General features: G+C 36.9%; 3 protein-coding genes across 8 annotated transcripts in view; 2 read left to right on the forward strand and 1 right to left on the reverse strand.

The window, feature by feature from the left end:
* The window catches only part of LOC139114164 (synaptotagmin-1-like), an 82569-nt gene that overhangs the window by 33686 nt on the left and 31779 nt on the right, over window positions 1-17104 (forward strand). The gene's annotated exons all lie outside the window — the stretch shown is intronic.
* Window positions 2179-6319, forward strand: LOC139114142 (P2X purinoceptor 7-like). Its single transcript, XM_070675686.1, has 3 exons — window positions 2179-2757; window positions 5205-5363; window positions 5597-6319. The coding sequence occupies exons 1-3, from the start codon at window positions 2533-2535 to the stop codon at window positions 6122-6124; spliced, it is 912 nt and encodes a 303-aa protein (XP_070531787.1). The 5' UTR covers window positions 2179-2532; the 3' UTR covers window positions 6125-6319.
* On the reverse strand, window positions 6197-15445 carry LOC139114143 (uncharacterized). 6 transcript variants are annotated; one of them, XM_070675689.1, is made up of 10 exons: window positions 14196-14660; window positions 13043-13109; window positions 12420-12518; window positions 11530-12304; window positions 10397-10479; window positions 9683-9789; window positions 9089-9303; window positions 8340-8408; window positions 7825-7920; window positions 6197-7422 (listed from the first exon to the last, which is right to left on the reverse strand). In XM_070675689.1, the coding sequence occupies exons 6-10, from the start codon at window positions 9686-9688 to the stop codon at window positions 7047-7049; spliced, it is 762 nt and encodes a 253-aa protein (XP_070531790.1). In that variant the 5' UTR covers window positions 9689-9789; window positions 10397-10479; window positions 11530-12304; window positions 12420-12518; window positions 13043-13109; window positions 14196-14660; the 3' UTR covers window positions 6197-7046. The 6 variants fall into 5 exon arrangements, 5 of the variants coding, with proteins under 5 accessions (XP_070531791.1, XP_070531788.1, XP_070531789.1 ...); XM_070675690.1 differs by lacking the exon at window positions 14196-14660 and adding an exon at window positions 15058-15445 and having other exon boundaries at window positions 11530-11843; XM_070675687.1 differs by lacking the exon at window positions 14196-14660 and adding an exon at window positions 15058-15445.

Below are 17104 nucleotides of genomic sequence, written 5' to 3' on the forward strand. Positions count from 1 at the left end.
TACTAATATGTATATTTCATCAAGATTTCATCAAATACGGCCAAGTTTCTTTGAAATTTAGGTTTTGTTACAAATAGGGTTGATTGTTACAAATAGGGTTGACACATGTCACCCCTATTTGTAACAATCAACCCAATTGTAACAAAAGCAGTTTCGGAAAAATGAGTTTGACAAGGAAAAAAAAAGAAAATTGCCCTCAAACATACAAATATGCATATTTTATTAATATTTCACACATACGGCAAAGTTTTTTGAAAATTAAATTTTGTTACAAATAGGGTTGATTGTTACAAATAGGGGTAATACAACTGGTACGTAAGCACCTCAATTAAGACTTCGTGCCAAATTTTGTCCTTTGTAGGTCAGAATGAAAGCGAGTGGAAACACTGTTTCATGATATGTTTTTACGTCTATGATATTGTAAATCCCGGTCGAGTCAATACAAGGGCATTTAGTTGTAACTTTTTATATTGTTTTATTTTTATTCTGTGAAACAAATACATTTCCTTCTCCTGCCACCCAGAGTATGTTACACAAAATATTAGTCTTGCCGACATATATTGTATACAATATTATCGTCGACAGATTAATTCTAGTCCGGACCCAAATTAAGTGGCCACAATAACGTCGGTCATAACATACACTCAGTCGAACAAGACTTTGTATTTCAAGTGCTGAACAAACATGCTTGCAAGTACACTGATTAAAATTGTACGTTTTCCGATACCTATAAAGCAGGGTATTGCCTCGATGGATCTGTCGAGGGATCGTTCGGGGATCGAAGTCGTCGTTTCGAGTACACTTTACTGTATCTCGTGCAAGCATCAGTATGTAAATGCAAATTACTACAAAGGATTGGTTTGGTCATTGTTACACCCAATAAATTTGATCATGTCACTTCTTTTGCTTCCAAGTCATGAATGTTTAATTCAATAATGTGTCAAAGACAGTGAAGAGAATTGTAAGCGTCAAGTTGACACAGTCGTTAAACGGTTGTTAGAAAAAGCATATTCTATGAATTTTGGCGCCTTGTCAAGTACATATATGTGAACATATCAGATGCGCTGTGAGATGCAGACCTTTGACCATATTAAATTTTGAAAAGCTCACTTATCTTATTGTCGCTTAGGCAAGGATTAACCCGGGCAGTACAACGCACTCCTTGTCATCCGAATCACGAGCAACAATAACCTACCAGAGAAGTCACAAATTGGAAATTGTGCACAAAGATCTGGTTACACGAAGGCTCACGCCGTGTATCGATCGGCCCATGGATGTAGCACACTTTCATGGTAGGACATTAGCCACGGTTTTAAGCTTGACATGGAGGCCAGAACTTTCCTACCATCCCCGTTTCGCCTGAAAACGTACTGCAGTTGCTATGAAAAGGAGATTTACAAAGATCATTTTTGAATTCAGTTCACAGAGATAGGCATTTGTCAAAACTTATGGCGTCGTAAAATACATTTTGTATCTTTGTTAGAATACACAATCATTCTCATATGGACATGCTTGTGTGTTACGGTGTCTGGATCCGAAGCACGTCTGCCCGTTCAGCCAACATACGTCAACGCTATGCCGACTTACATCCGTTTGTAGGAACATGTTATCGGTAAATCGGTCGTCGTTTTTTGAGGGTCTATGGTCTTTGTCGACAGTTGGCAAGAAGTGTATTTGGCACTAAAATACTTTATCTCAGACTGAGACATATCTTTCGTAATGTTGACTTTTTGCAATAGGTGGGTGAGGAATGTAATACCTACCTACCTACCTACACACATATATATATATATATATATATATATATATATATATATATATATATATATATATATATATATATATATATATATATATATATATTAATGCAAATTACTTCAAGAACAAAATAATAAAATTTGTTACTTAAGTTTCATGTATCCTGCAATTCTCAAAGGCAGAATTGTCTGAGGATTGCAGAATACACAAAACTTAAGTAGCAGATATTATTTCTTTGTACTTGAACTTATTTTGAAGTTATTTGTGTTATTATTTATAACGCTCTGCTTTTTGCATCTAGCCTTGTAATTTCCCAGGAGGACACTTCATAATTTGGTATGTGTGTGTAGAAGAGAGAGAGAGAGAGAGAGAGAGAGAGAGAGAGAGAGAGAGAGAGAGAGAGAGAGAGAATAGTGTACGGAAATAAGTATTTACGTAATGATTGTAATGTTTCTCGGCAGTTCATCTAGAAACTTTTCGAACGTATGGAAAATTCGTGAATACATAATTACGCGACCAATTTGCCCCAGATTATCTCAAAATACATTGGAAGTGTTTCTAGAATTAAGGAAGGATCTCTAAAGTTACATTCGTCCACAGAGACACCATGGCAACGCTGAGGCTGAAGACAAATTCGCATTAGACGGGCGACATTTCTCAAACGACAGGGCTGATAACTGAAAACACTTAAGTGCCGTTATCGTCGTCTGCGCATGTGCAGGATTTCGTGTTTACAAACATTACGTTCAATCCCACAAATCATTGCAATCCACGATGGCGAGCGAGGATCCCATGAGCGCTAGCTTTGATATGAGCGGAGTGGACGCTGCTCTTGCCGATGTTTTGGAAAATAACTCACAAGAACCAAAATCATGTAATTGTAGAGGAATGTGCTCAAGGAAACGTGGCCGTGGTGCATGCCCGTGCAAGGCCATAGACGAGTATTGCAATAATGGATGCACCTGTGGCAGACGACGTCCTTGTGTGAATATAGAACCGGTAAGTACTGTAACGCTACCATACTACAGCTTGGTCGATCATTATTATTTATCGGTATTTATGGCCCGAAATATTTGCATCTAATACTAGCATGTGGACAGTCCTGTCCTTTGAGTACTACTATCTAAGCCTAGTATGTGCGTTCATTTTTCCAATACATGACTGCATTCAAAAAGTTCGGACGAACGAAGCATGGCCTCGCCACAGCTTATGCCGTTATGTGCACACCCTATTTATAACCAAGTGTAGAAATGCTGTTTGTCCCAGTTGGGATAACAATTTCCAAGCGTACTTTTTCCACGGAATCGGCCATGTGTAAACCAAAATGCTATATGATCGACCATCCGGCTTTCCGGGCACTCTTTTTCGTAGATAGACCCTGACCTCAAATATCGTTTGATACTTATCTTACTTGAAGTTCCTGGATTTCAATCTCTAGACTAGTCTATGAATTCCTTTTGATACGCTTCATAATGGGCGAGAGCACTTGTAATGAACTTCTGTGACTTCGTCGGTCGCTGATTTGGAAAAAGGTTGCCGTATAGGTTTGGAACCAACATTGAATCGGTATTCATTGCATAGTTGCTGCTATGATTGTAATTCATAGACGATGATTTCAGTGAAAAGTCGACTTGAATTATTAAATCTGACAAAGTGAGATACTATCTCAGTATCCCCATACTTCATACTGGTACACAAGTTGCAAAAGGAGCAGCAACTAACATGTAATCCGAGAAAAACATTTCACACAACTATGAACTTCAGCCTACTACTGAACAAGTCATCGTTGATGACACAGTCCCCACTTGTTAATGGGTGCTTTGATTACAGGTCCTCAGAGAGGAAAGAGTCCTCTTCATTAGGTCTGTGATAAAAATACTTTTGAATAAATTTGCTTGATACTTGTCTGAGTTGTAGTTCAGGACATGAAAAAATCGTAATAAAATGGCCACATGGTGGCCATATTGGATCGAATCACAAAACAAATCAATGTGCATATGTATGACACAGGTCAATGTCCTTGTACCAACTTTGATTAAAATTGGTTGAAATATGCCTGACTTATGGCTTTGTACATGAAAAAATCATAACAAAATGGCCGCACAGCAGCCATATTGGATCGTATCACAAAACAAATTTACATGCATATGTATGACATTGGTCAATCTCCTTGTACCAACTTTGAATAAATTTGCTTGATACATGTCTGAGTTATGGTTTGGACATGAAAAAACGTAATAAACTGGCCACATGGCGGCCATATTGGATTGAATCACAAAACAAGTCAATGTGCATATGTATGACATTGGTCAATGTCCTTGTACCAAGTTTGAATAAAATTGGTTGAGATATGCCTGAGTTATGGCTCTGTACATGAAAAAATCGTAACAAAATGGCCGCACGGTGGCCATATTGGATCGTATCACAAAACAAATTGATGTGCATAGCTATGACATAGGTCATTGTCCTTGTATCAACTTTGAATAAAATCTGTAGAAACATGCCTGAGTAATGACTCTGTACATAAAAAATCGTAATAAAATGGCTGCCTGGCGGCCATATTGGATCGTATCACAAAACAAAGTGACGTGCATATGTATGACATAGGTCAATGTCCTTGTACCAATTTTGAATAAAATCGGTTGAGATATGCCTGAGTTATGGCTCTGTACATGAAAAAATCGTAACAAAATGGCCGCACGGTGGCCATATTGGATCGTATCATAAAAAGAATTGACGTGCATATCTATGATATTGGTCAATGTCCTTGTACCAGCTTTGAATAAAATCAGTTGAAACATGCCTGAATTATGGCTCTGTACATGAAAAAATCGTAATAAAATGGCCGCCTGGCAGCCATATTGGATCGTATCACAAAACAAATCGACGTGCATCTGTACGACATATGAAGTAATCCTTGTACCAAGTTTGAATGAAATTGCTTCTGGCATCTCTGAGATATCTGCGTGAACGGACGGACGCACAGACGGACGCACGCACGCACGGACGCACGCACACACGCACGGACATGACCAAACCTATAAGTCCCCCCGGACGGTGTCCGTGGGGACTAAAAAGTGGCTTGTCAGAAAACTCAAAGTGGCTGGTAGATTTGGCTAGCTTCTGGCTCTTGTCCTCACCATCATTGCATCATAAATTGTGATGTGTTTTCTCTACAGATGAGTGAAATTTTCAGGGTGTACATCCTGGTGGAGGCAGTAAGCAGTAATTATTTGTCAACAACTGCCATACAGTTTCTTATATCATGTCACTAAAAAGTATGTTGTTGTGTAGCTATAGTGTTACCTTGCCAGCATTACCATTATTAGTTATTGCTTTTCCAATATCTTTATATTTTTGAAATCTTAATCATGTGTACCTTTTCTGGTGATTTATTTATTTATTTGTTGGGTGCTTTTTTTTTTGGGGGGGGCTGTGTTTTGTAGGAGTCGTCATCATCTGAGGAAGATGAGAATACTGTACAACCTGAACAGTCAAACATTAGGAAAAGACGACGTGTTGCTTACCAGTCTGAACAGCTATCACAGGTGCTAGATTGCATGGATGAACAGGACAGGCACAGTGCTCATGAAAGAAATGTACAGGTTTGTAGAAAACTACCTTTGATGTCAGTTATACACATTTGTTTTTTATTTCATTTGATTGACATGTGAACAACAGAAGTGTTAAAGTCAAGTATAAAAATTTGAACAGGCAGTGCTAAGACTGTATGGGTAAAATAATATCAAAATGATGTTAGACATTTGCTATGATTTTTCAAAATCAAATAAGTAGGATTTTAAGCCTGTTAATCTTTGTTTTCTTTCATTGCTTTCAGCAATATATACAGAATTTAACAAGAGAAAGACTGGAAGAAGTGACCATGGAATTGATCAGAAGGCAACCGGATGCATGGGCAGACTTTGTCTTGGATGGAACCGATCAAGGCTTCAATCAGTTTCATCAGCAGCCATCCCCTGATCCAAAACCTGATGACATAGTATCTCCTCCATGGTGTAGGTGTGGAGAATGTCGACCAATGCCTTCACAGGTTGAAAACAAATGTTGTGCAAAAAGGACTGGCCATGAATGCATAGCAAGGACATGGTTATTTCAACAACTTGTTATGGACCCTAATGTTTTAGAAATTGCCATGAGAACAGTTGCAGACACTTATGCACAAGATCAACCAAGGAACAATGCATGCTATAGACACTTTGCATATCGCCAGATTGGCAAACATGGTCGGTTGGGCAGAGGAAACCGTCGTGTTATTCCATCATGTTGTGTTCTAGTTATTAGAAGACGCTATCCAAGTCCTAATAACGTGTATGTTGGCTACATAGAAGGAGAAATTCAGGACTAGCTGGTGAACTGTGAACTGTTTTATTTATCCTAGATGCCGTCAAAGTAGATATTGACAACATAAACCACAATATTTCTGTTCAAACAAATTTTTATTAACATTTGAATATGCATGTGATGTGTCTGGTTCACTTTCTTCAGGTATGTATCAGTCATTGCAAACTGGTAATATACAATAAAATGAACAACACCTTGAGCTGTCCTATAGCATGGTCATTCTTACAAAACTGTATGCATGGACATTCATGATGTCTGTTTTTTCTGGGGTATGTACCACTCCTGAAAAGTCAACTTTTATGAAATTATTTCAATAATTCACATAAACCCCTTCAAAGCCCAGGAAAAATAAATTTACACTTCCGGATGATTAACTTCAAAAACAAATGTTAACGTTTGCATGAAATTCATAGGGATCCAAGCCAGCTAAAAACTGCAAAATAATTCATTGAAAATGGCAGTTTTACCACACAATCTCGTTTGGAAAACTAAAGCAGTGAATCAGAGAACTAATTTTTCAGTTCTTCTTGGCTTTATGCCACATGTGTATTTATGAAATACTGAAATGTTAGGTGTTGAGTAGATAAACCTTTTACTACTATTCAGGCCATCAACTATTCTCTCTACAGTGCAAGGTTGGCTGAATACTGAGGCCAGTGTGTGTCACTGATTTTGAAGCTACAAATTCAATGTCATTTGACCTACATGTAGCTTGGGTATGATATCTCTGCTCCAACATAGTGACAGACTCAAGTACACAATAAAGTTTTTATCAATGAAACAAATGACCAAACAGTTTATATAAATTGGTTCATGAACCTCTCAAAATATTAATCTGAGTTCAGTAATTTTAGAACAGCAGTTTTCTGTTACTGGATATGACAGATACACGTATCAATAATGCAATATTTATGTCAATGATAAAATCAATGGAGGCAATAGAAGATCACACTATGACTACTTTCAAAAGTTTCTAATGTTCTATTTCCTTGCTGGATAAAGTTTACTGTGCATTCATTGATTAGAACTACCAGTAAGTTCATGAGACTGTGATGTGGCAAATCTACTCTGATACTGTGCTGTAACTGACTTAAACTAGGCCTTGTCACCAAATGTCTAGTGCTATGGATTCGCCTGGGATCATTCTCATCCAAGGACACATGCCAGGACATATGGCCATAGTCATTTTGCCGAGACTGGAAGATCTGCCTTTGCAGCTCACCAATGTATTCATACTTCTTGGGCTCTAGTTTGGCAGTAGGATAAAACCTCTTGGACTGCTTAGAGTATTTGACTTCAAACCTGAAAAACAATCATGCAGATAGTTTTAAAGCAACTCTCAAGCAGTATAGATTATCATAACATGACTGTGTGATTCTAATGTATCCTGATATGTCAAACATAACAAGATTGTGATTATGCAGCCTATTGTAACAAGTCTAGACGGTACAATCTGAAGTTCAAATCCAACCAGCATCAGGATAGTTTTGTAGGCTATTCACACTTTCAACAATATCATTTACCAATGTGTGTGGAGGCAATGTGTCAGTACTAAAGGGTCTACAATAGTAACATTAGGGTATTTCTTGATTTTCATTGTGAATATGAAATGAAGTTTCTTGTGCTGCCTACAGCAATCCTACAAAGCTAAGTATGTACTGGTAGGAATAATGAATATTTCATCATACTTGCAGTATAACACACCTTGGTTTCCCTTCTTTGTCCAGTGCTTGCTTCCGATTAGTATGTTTATTAAAATCTATGGCAGCCAACTGAATTCTTGCTCTATAGGCAACATATCTGAAGTTTAAGAAAGTATGAAATGGTCATGTTTTAAATTTGGATTCTCCTCATCCCTAAAGAGTCTACGATGAAAATATGGATAAAACTGTACATGCACATCGTTTACATTATACAGCATGACTTCAATAATTTGCAGACGTAATACTGCCCCCAAATTTTACTTTCCCAAGACATAAACAATCAGTCTAACAGTAATTTCTACGTACAATCAGTACACTGTAAAATTTGTCTATTAAAATGGGACATTGAAGGCAAGGAGAATATTTTTGGGTTTGCAGAGGTGTTCGGAGTCTGGTTTATTGAAGTTCTTTGAACACAGTGTTGTATGTAGAAGATGTACTGAGTGCAACCAGATTTGGTTTAGACAAGCTGTACGGTGCAACATATGATACTAAAGAACACACAAATATACTTACGTGTACGCATGTCTCTTTGGGGCATACATCAAAAGGTGACTGTGGAAAGACTCCACAAAGCCACTGTGTCTGGGGAAAAATGAAAAATGAAACAATAGCATCAAATGACACTCTGCTTCCAGCTGGATCATTATAAACACATACTCATGTCACAAATATTATCTCTCTGTATTAAAGCAAGACCTGGGTCTGTCAGGCAGCCTAAACAGAAAAATTCACACAGACCTGTACAGAAACCTGTACAGTTTCCATTACATGTAACGGTACAGACATGAGCACACAGCTGTACCAGCTCTGAAAATCTACAGGGACTGTACCAGCTATGAGAAATACTTGTCTGATATAGCATTGTCATAGGTCAGCAAAATGGTGTTACCACTAACAGTTGCATTTCATATCCATGAACCATAGATGTGCACACCCTTGTTTCAAGGCCAGTAAAAATAGAGATTGTAGATGCTGTGCTAGAATGCTGACAAAAGTATGCACATCTTAGTACTGTGATGGGAAAGATTTCCTGTGTAGCATACATGTATTTGTTCAGTAATACTAACCACTGATAGTTTTCTCATAATGAACATATCTGAACACCCATCGAAACCTAAACACAAAAATTTCTAAAGATTTGAACAAGGCATTGCAAAAGTTGCAGATTTCAGTGGATTCTGTTATTGTACTTGAACTTTCTGTGTCAAGGATTGTTCCAAATGAGTGTACAGACATGGCTATGGTAGCAAATAACAACATACCTGAAATTTACATAGTAGCTGAATGTTCTCAGGAATCTTTTATCTTCAACAATCCCTTTGAGTGCCACGTGAGCAGGTGACCCTTTCTGTAGCCATGGTCTTTGCTGATTCTCCTCTGTCAATGGTGAATGTGCACATTTGCCATAAGTTCCATCAATATTTAGCAGCCATTCATGTTCATTTACAACATGATGCAGAATGCCAAACCATATTGCCTATTGGGTAAACAACAATAAAAAAGCATTTGGTACCAATATATTTATGATGCTGCTTATTTGTTAGCACTATTTACCCATGCAGTACATTCCACATGCTTAAAATTTCAACATGGATATAAGCCTCAATAACTAGTACTGCTGTACTCCACACATTTCAGATTGGACAGAACATGAAAAACTTACAGTATGTTCACGGTGCAGTCATATTGGATTGTCATGTACAATATCACTGACAGTATTTGTACATTGTTACACACTGTCTGATGCTACCATCAAAGAGTACTGTCTGTAAATGGTGGACAGACTGACTAACATGTGAAACACACACTTCCCTTCTTCTCAGGCTGTTTTGTATTTTAACATTAAAAATACTCACTTTCATTTTCCTTTCACTTCCCTTGCTCTCTTTGGCAGCATACCAGAAGTGATTTCTGATAGTTGATGCCCATGGCAAAAGGTCTCGACATTTCTTATTTGGGAAGCCTGTAGACCATGATAAATTAAGTGAAATTTAGATATGTACATATTGCCTCTGCATTTTTTTGCAATTCAGCACGATACACTAACAAATACAATGTAGCTAAAACCTTCCTTTCCCATGGTGTAGCACTGGATAAAACTGGGCCAGCCAAATGCTAGCCTACTGACAGTCTGATATTTATCATATTCTTTATCCAACATCCTGTTCTTTGCTCATGTAGTCATATGCTAATGATGTGATATCCATATCTGTGTTGTTACACTTAAAGCTCATAAGCTAAGAAGTGTCAAATCAACAATTACTAAGGTACATGTATCAAATGATCTCATAAAATCCACAAAGTTTCAACAAACACTTCTTGGTCAGTAGTCTGAATAAACTGCATGATTTATGATATCTAACATGTTGCTCCACTATGACAATGCCAGCTGGCAATATGTTTTCCTTTGTTACTCTGAAATTTAAAGAATTCAGCATACTTTGCCGTCTTCAATACCAATACCAATACCAACTTGAATAGCAGATGAGATTCAAGAAAATTTTGCCTGCAAAGAACTAACATGATGTTAAGCTATGAAAGTGTGCATTGATAAACTAAAGATAACATACCTTTACTACCTTTTTGTGAATGTTCTTTCCTCCATGCCACAAGTCCCAGGAATGTTTGACTCCTTTAAACTTATCACACTTTTCTGGATGTAATAGAGAGTAAAACAGAAAAAAATTATATATACATATATATAAGTATTTATAACAATAATCTATATTTATCATTAAAGGAGCATTAATAAAGTCAGGTGTAGAATACTATCTGAATACTATCTGATGACCACTGTGAACAAAATATACCATTTTGAAATAGATGTAGTCAGTCAATAATGAGAATGGTAAATGCAGGAAAAGCTGTCAGAGGAGAGTTAAAAGCAACAAATACTAATCTTGTATATAAATGATATACTGTTGCTGCTTCACCTTCTAACAGTGACCCTAACACCAAAGGTTTGTGAGTTTCATTTTACATGAATTGTACTGTAACACAGTTTTCTGTTCAATGGCTAGGTCAGCTGGTGGAAGCAATATTATCAAACCTCTAAGATGCTTGCTTTGCTCTCTCCCTACCTGAGTCTCAGACATCACTAACCCTAAGTTGACTTAGCTGATGGATAGGAAATTACTCAAAAACTAAGTACTTGAACTCTGTGAATCATGAATGACTTCTGTAACAGTAATCACCTAATCATGCATTAAAGGTATACTGTCACCTGTTCCAATTTTGCCACCGTTACCATGGAAAGAGAAAATCTAACCAATCACAGATTTTAAGCGGGTTGCCGCTTTTTAAAAACAGCGCCCCAACATGGGCATTTTGAATACCAAGGAATGTCCCTTTGACCATATATGGGCATATTTAGATTACAGGTGACTGTATACCTTTAGCACATATAGGTTTTTGCCACCCTAATCTGCAAGTCATCAAAAGTGGTTTGCTCAAGGTCATGAAGGTCTGATAGTATTCTACGGGCAATCCCATAATTTGCAGAACAGCATGAATAGCTTATAATGTAAAATAGGAGTAGCTAAGATTACAAATTTATCCTTTTTAAATTTTAGTCAATAATGTATACCATCACTTTTACTACAGAAGAGACATGTACATACTCAAACGTACATACATGCATATATAAATAGGTACAATGAAAGACATACAATATATGTCCATGTACTGCAGCACAAACACTTACTCATGACTGCAGCTATCTGTGAATGTGCATCTGTCACCATCTCATCAATGACTATGTTCTTCTGTAATTGATCCATGGACCTTTCAAACCCAAGCCGCTCCATGTTTGGACTTTTACCATTCACTTCTCTGACATCAACCACTTCTGTGTGAACTATCACCTTTTTTTCTGGATCACCAACATTGTATGATAGATACTGTGATGAATGACCCGGTGAATCATTTCTTCCATCACCACTTAGTAAAGCTTTTTCACCTTGGTAAGCACTCAGTAACTCAGCCTGAAGAGTCTTCCAAAATGATCAATCGTTGGTGCTAGGTATAGATTTTGCATACGATAGAATGTAGTTTGTGATATGTTAGCGATATTAGCAAACTGGAACATCAATTTGATCTTTGCAAAACTGTTCCCAGAAAGTAGAATACAGGCTGCTATTTGAAGATTTCCAGCAAACATATCATGGACTCTAGGTTGTGATTGCCAACTTCCAACAGGGTGCCCAGCATGACATGTCCAGGTAACAATAACTGCAGTACCAATGAATGCTGTCTTATATGCAAGGGCTTCTTTACAGTCTTTTCTATTACATAAGTTTCCATTGGATTTTTTAAGCAAGTCCACAATGCAAGGAACAAAAGCTATACACTTCTGCTGTTCAATCACATTCATATCATCATCAATGTCATCAACCATCAGTTCATCATTGCTGATGTCATCTGTACCAGTGTCCTGAACATCAAACACAGCTTCCTCAATGGACACATGTGGATTGCCTCTGAAATGGGATGGAAAGTCCATTGAACATTGTAGTAAAACATTTTAATTTGTTGAGTAAACATTCATGTAGCAGCACAACCTAACAGGAACATCAAAAACTGAATACTGCTCACCTTCCTGCACTGCAGTTTAACTCGGAGTGAACATCACTTTCTCCATCGCTGGAGTCACTTTCAATAGCTGACAGAGTGTCTTCACTATCTCTTTCTTCACTATCTCAAAAAAGCAAAAAAATTATCATTCGATATTTTTCAAAAGTCCAAAACAAGAAAAATCACTACATTTTGTATTTCAAAAAAGGAGAACAGTAAACATACATGGTCTACTAGTACCAGTATGTCTGCCAGACAAGTATGATCACAAAATTGTAATAATTGAATGTGCATATCAACAACATGGATAGTGTGTAACTGTACATATAAATTAAACTGAATTTCCAGTTATGATTACAGATAATGGAGCATCTGAACACCGATTAAGGATGGAAACTTTTAGTCTGACATGTATACATTATAGATGTGATGTTGTCTTTTAATTCTAGACGGGATACAAGTGGTAAGGGAAAACGAAAAATAAAATTGTTCAAATATTGTTATAAATCTGCAAAGTATATTTTTACGTGAATAACATGAAATCTTAAAAAAACACTCGCCCATAAAAATGGCAGGAATACTACCATTCAGTCTGATTTTCTTCTCTATACCTCACAAAATTCAGTATCATTAGAAGTACATACCAAAGAGGTTGTTTACAAATGCCTGGTTTCCTTGGAGTTGATGTTGCAATGGGGCCTTGGCATACATCTGCAAATATAACATACAAGTGAAAATATAAAATGGGTTCAAGAAGTACTAGAAAGCATTCACAAACACCTCTGGAGGAAGGGGGTATGGTAGGGGCAAGAAAATCAGGACAGTTTTGAAGTACATCTAACAAACTCAGAACTTCTCAAGTTTCCTCCTTTCAATTGGCAATACAACAAAACAGGTAAGAAAGTTTAATATTGGTATGGCCAGATTTCAGATTTCTTAAGTTTATGGACGTTTAACAACACTTTCTGCACACAGCAAATACCAGTCACATTATCTTGTTGAAAAGCAAAACTGTGATCCTATATCAAGCCCCCAGGTGTTTGTAAATGATGCCTAAAATTTTAGGAAAAGTGCCAACAACAAAATACATGCATTTGTCAGCATCTGATTTTTCAAAATTGGAATGGACATGCAGGCATAATCAAAGTTACAACATTTTCATCTACAGTAAGTTTCTCTACATTTTAATTACTCTATTTTGAAATTGATAGAAAAATAGAAAGTGGAACAATTACATAAACACTACTATTTTGACTAAAAAGATTATAGTTAGTGGAAATTCCCATAGAGAATACTACACATGCATTTCTAAAACTAGCAGAAAAAAAACTAGCTGAATCATCGAAACAATCAGTCAAACAAATAATGAAGTGTGTAGTTAGGGTCGAAATAGTGGTGGTACATGCCCTTTGGGGAAGTCATCATTATGTAATAAAAATGAATATATAAACATGTTTTAATAAAAAATATAAAAACATGAACGACCAACAAATAATAAGGTATTATCAAATGTTATGTACATGTACCAACATGATTTTGTGGGGGCTAGAAGACTAGTGAATGTTATAAGGTAATTACCATATCATGCATATAATTTTACTTCATCTTGTCATAGACTTAATCAAAGCAAGTGTCCATTCAACACTTAGGACATTTGTCAGTTTCTCTACATTTCAAATATATGTACAAAATAAATGCAAAAAGTAAAGATTTCAACATCTTATGTAAAATACTAAAATTTGTAGAAAAGCATTCCGAAAATCATTAAATAGTCAAACCGTGATGTACTATAGTTACCTTTGAGAGTACCTTCAATGGGAGAGATGCTAAGAAAAATATCTTGAGCTGTTATAAATATCATTAATGGCATGACCATGCACTCTTTACAAGAGACCCTTTCCATGCTTCTCCAGTGTCTAAATTCTTTGCAGAACAAATTACAGTATCTGCTCTACTAATGTGAACCTGTTTCACTTCTACTTGTTATGTTATACTTGCATGGAGAGTGCCCTATAGCTGGCTACATGTAATTATCATAAAGACACTACAGTGTATAGGCCTACCCACGCACGGTTGCAGCAAAGGCGTGGGTAGGCCTATACACTAATCATGGAGACTAACAATATTACGAGGTTGACAGTGTAAAATGAAGATTTTTTACGCAGGAGAGATTTCAGCCTGCGTTTCAGCACTAAAACTTGGAAACTTGAGACAATTTGGCCTTAGATTCAGAAACCAGAGACATTTCGGTCCGGTTTTTTCTAGCTTTCTAGCTCCATGTTTCTCGCTTCAAAGTTTGATCGCTGTCTGGGCATGGCCATGGAGGTAGAAGGAGAGATCTCTTCTTCTACCTCCATGGTCTGGGTAAGTGTGTACACGCACTTGCACTTGCAGGCTTTGTAGCTGTGGGTCCATAGCTGTGGTGTTTTCGGACGGGGTTTCTGACTTTTACATGCTGGTTTTGACTTTTACGTCAAAACCAGCACGTAAAAGTCGGAAATCCCGTCCAAAAACAGCACACTATGGACCCACAGCTATTACCAGACACCATCCTCCGTATTCGGTGTGCACATGCTGCGTTCCCGAAAATTGCCGGACAGGCTTTACAACTAACATGTAAACTGATACAATGTACAGCTCACAAGAACGATCCACTCACCTTTGGATTGGATAGTAGCAGCTGTAAGTTCTCCACTTGTGTTTCCACGTCTTTGACTGTCTCCGTCGGAGTCGCGATTTATACCACACCCACGAACAGAGGGAAAACATTCGTGACAGTTTTCCGGTGGGAAGCAAGGACATGTTCGGCAAATTTTGCATTTGATGCAGTCATGTAGCGGACTGCCTTCGCCTCCTTCCATGTCTCGTGTGCACTGTACAAATAAATTTTAGTTTTGTCCCTTCTTTTTACCCAATTCGGAGCCTTTTCACTACCTCCAGCATAGACTATGGTCGCCGCCATCTTGCTTGTGAGCCTTGGTAATACACTGCCTTATGGGATACACTGTACATTTATCCTCGTAACCAGAGACTCGGTCTGGCACCTGCGCAGACGACGATAACGGAAAACACTTAAGTGGAGTATTTTACTTTGTAATCAAAATATATTTTCTCCCCTAAGCACTCGTCAGTCGTTTCATTTAAACCGATCGCCTCGGAAAGGGAAGTTATGAAAAAAGCCGTAAAGATAAACACTAAAACGACTGTACAACGGAAAGTATCGCACTGTCATATCTGTAAGGGACTGGACAGAAATTATACGGGGTGTTTTTCAAAATTATGCTGCATGAAAAGCTGAGCCCCTTCAAAATTATTTACACTACAAATAGTGACCCTCCCCAATTTTCATGCGTAAAAAACATTGACCCTTTCCTGTGTGTCACAGTTCATGTCAATAATATCTTAATGATATAATTTCTCATTTGATCTTTGACTTTTCAAAAATATTTTTCCTACATTTACAACAACATCACATGCAAACTTTCAATTAGTTCAGTGGAAAAGAGATAGCTTTTTACAATATATAATGCTATCAATTTTTCAAAGTTAAAAAGGACGATAGATGTAATGTTTACCTTCACTGCTAGTTTGGCTTGAGTTGTACAGATTGTACTTTTATTAAATATTAATGTGTAACATGTATATATATATATATATATATATATATATATATATATATATATATATATATATATATATATATATATATATATATATATTCCAATATCGTATTTGCTCTTTACATCTGCACTTTCAAACATCCCATTCTAATCAACTACATAAATATTAATTGTCAAACCATTTTAAATGCACAGATAAAGCTAGTTTATTTTGTAAAATAAAAATTGTTCATAGTTTTCTCATAGATTTCCATGCATCGTGAATCAACATTTTCGGTTAAATTTCAAAATTGAAGTTTCTGTACATATATCACTTGTAACCGCCCTATTCTAGTCAATTACTATTATACCAATTGTAAAATCTCTCTCTCTCTCTCTCTCTCTCTCTCTCTCTCTCTCTCTCTCTCTGTATAAATATATTATATATATATATATATATATATATATATATATATATATATATAATATATATATATATATATATATATATATTCCAGAGGGAAGATTTTTTAAGTTTCTACCTTGAAGTTGTTATTTTGACGATATCTGCCACACCTTTCCTTCTCTGCACATGTAATGGTGACCCTCTCCAAAAGCATGCATGGAATTTCATGACTACGTGAGAAATAGCGACTCACCCAAAAAAAACACCTGCTCTCTACCTGTAATTTCTGTCTAGTCCTTACGGTCAAAACAGCAATACACATTATCCATGTTTCCCATTTCATGGCTGCTGAAGTAGAGTTCATAAAGGATTTTATTTCGGGGGATCTCAACAGAAAAAGTTGAAAAAATTGATCCCGTTTCGCAAGACCTTGCTCCCCATGGGGAAACGTAGGCAAGTCAAGATTCTTGGCGTTGACGCTTGGCATTTATAGAAATCATTTTTGAATCTCATCGGCCCATCGTCCTGAAAATGACATCATCATCAACCTTTACAACAGTTGCAAGTTCGTTTAATAATGCCTGATAACTTGCTTCTAAAACCTCCGGTGTATATTTAGGTACTGGGACTTAACGGTAGGGAAAACCAGGAGATGTTAACGAGTTGTAAGAGTGACGTATTAATAATTGATTATGCATCAC

Source organism: Ptychodera flava, chromosome 16 (genome assembly GCF_041260155.1).
Source record: "Ptychodera flava strain L36383 chromosome 16, AS_Pfla_20210202, whole genome shotgun sequence".
Classification (NCBI taxonomy): Eukaryota; Metazoa; Hemichordata; class Enteropneusta; family Ptychoderidae; genus Ptychodera; species Ptychodera flava.

Excerpts from the sequence above, each read along its gene's own strand:
- LOC139114142 (XM_070675686.1), top strand. The coding sequence starts at position 2,533 with ATGGCGAGCGAGGATCCCATGAGCGCTAGCTTTGATATGAGCGGAGTG. Across the intron at positions 2,758-5,204 it reads CTTGTGTGAATATAGAACCG|GAGTCGTCATCATCTGAGGA; the intron begins GTAAGTACTGTA and ends TGTGTTTTGTAG. Across the intron at positions 5,364-5,596 it reads CTCATGAAAGAAATGTACAG|CAATATATACAGAATTTAAC; the intron begins GTTTGTAGAAAA and ends CATTGCTTTCAG.
- LOC139114143 (XM_070675690.1), bottom strand. Across the intron at positions 7,921-8,339 it reads CCAAAGAGACATGCGTACAC|ATATGTTGCCTATAGAGCAA; the intron begins GTAAGTATATTT and ends CTTAAACTTCAG. Across the intron at positions 7,423-7,824 it reads GACAAAGAAGGGAAACCAAG|GTTTGAAGTCAAATACTCTA; the intron begins GTGTGTTATACT and ends ATTGTTTTTCAG.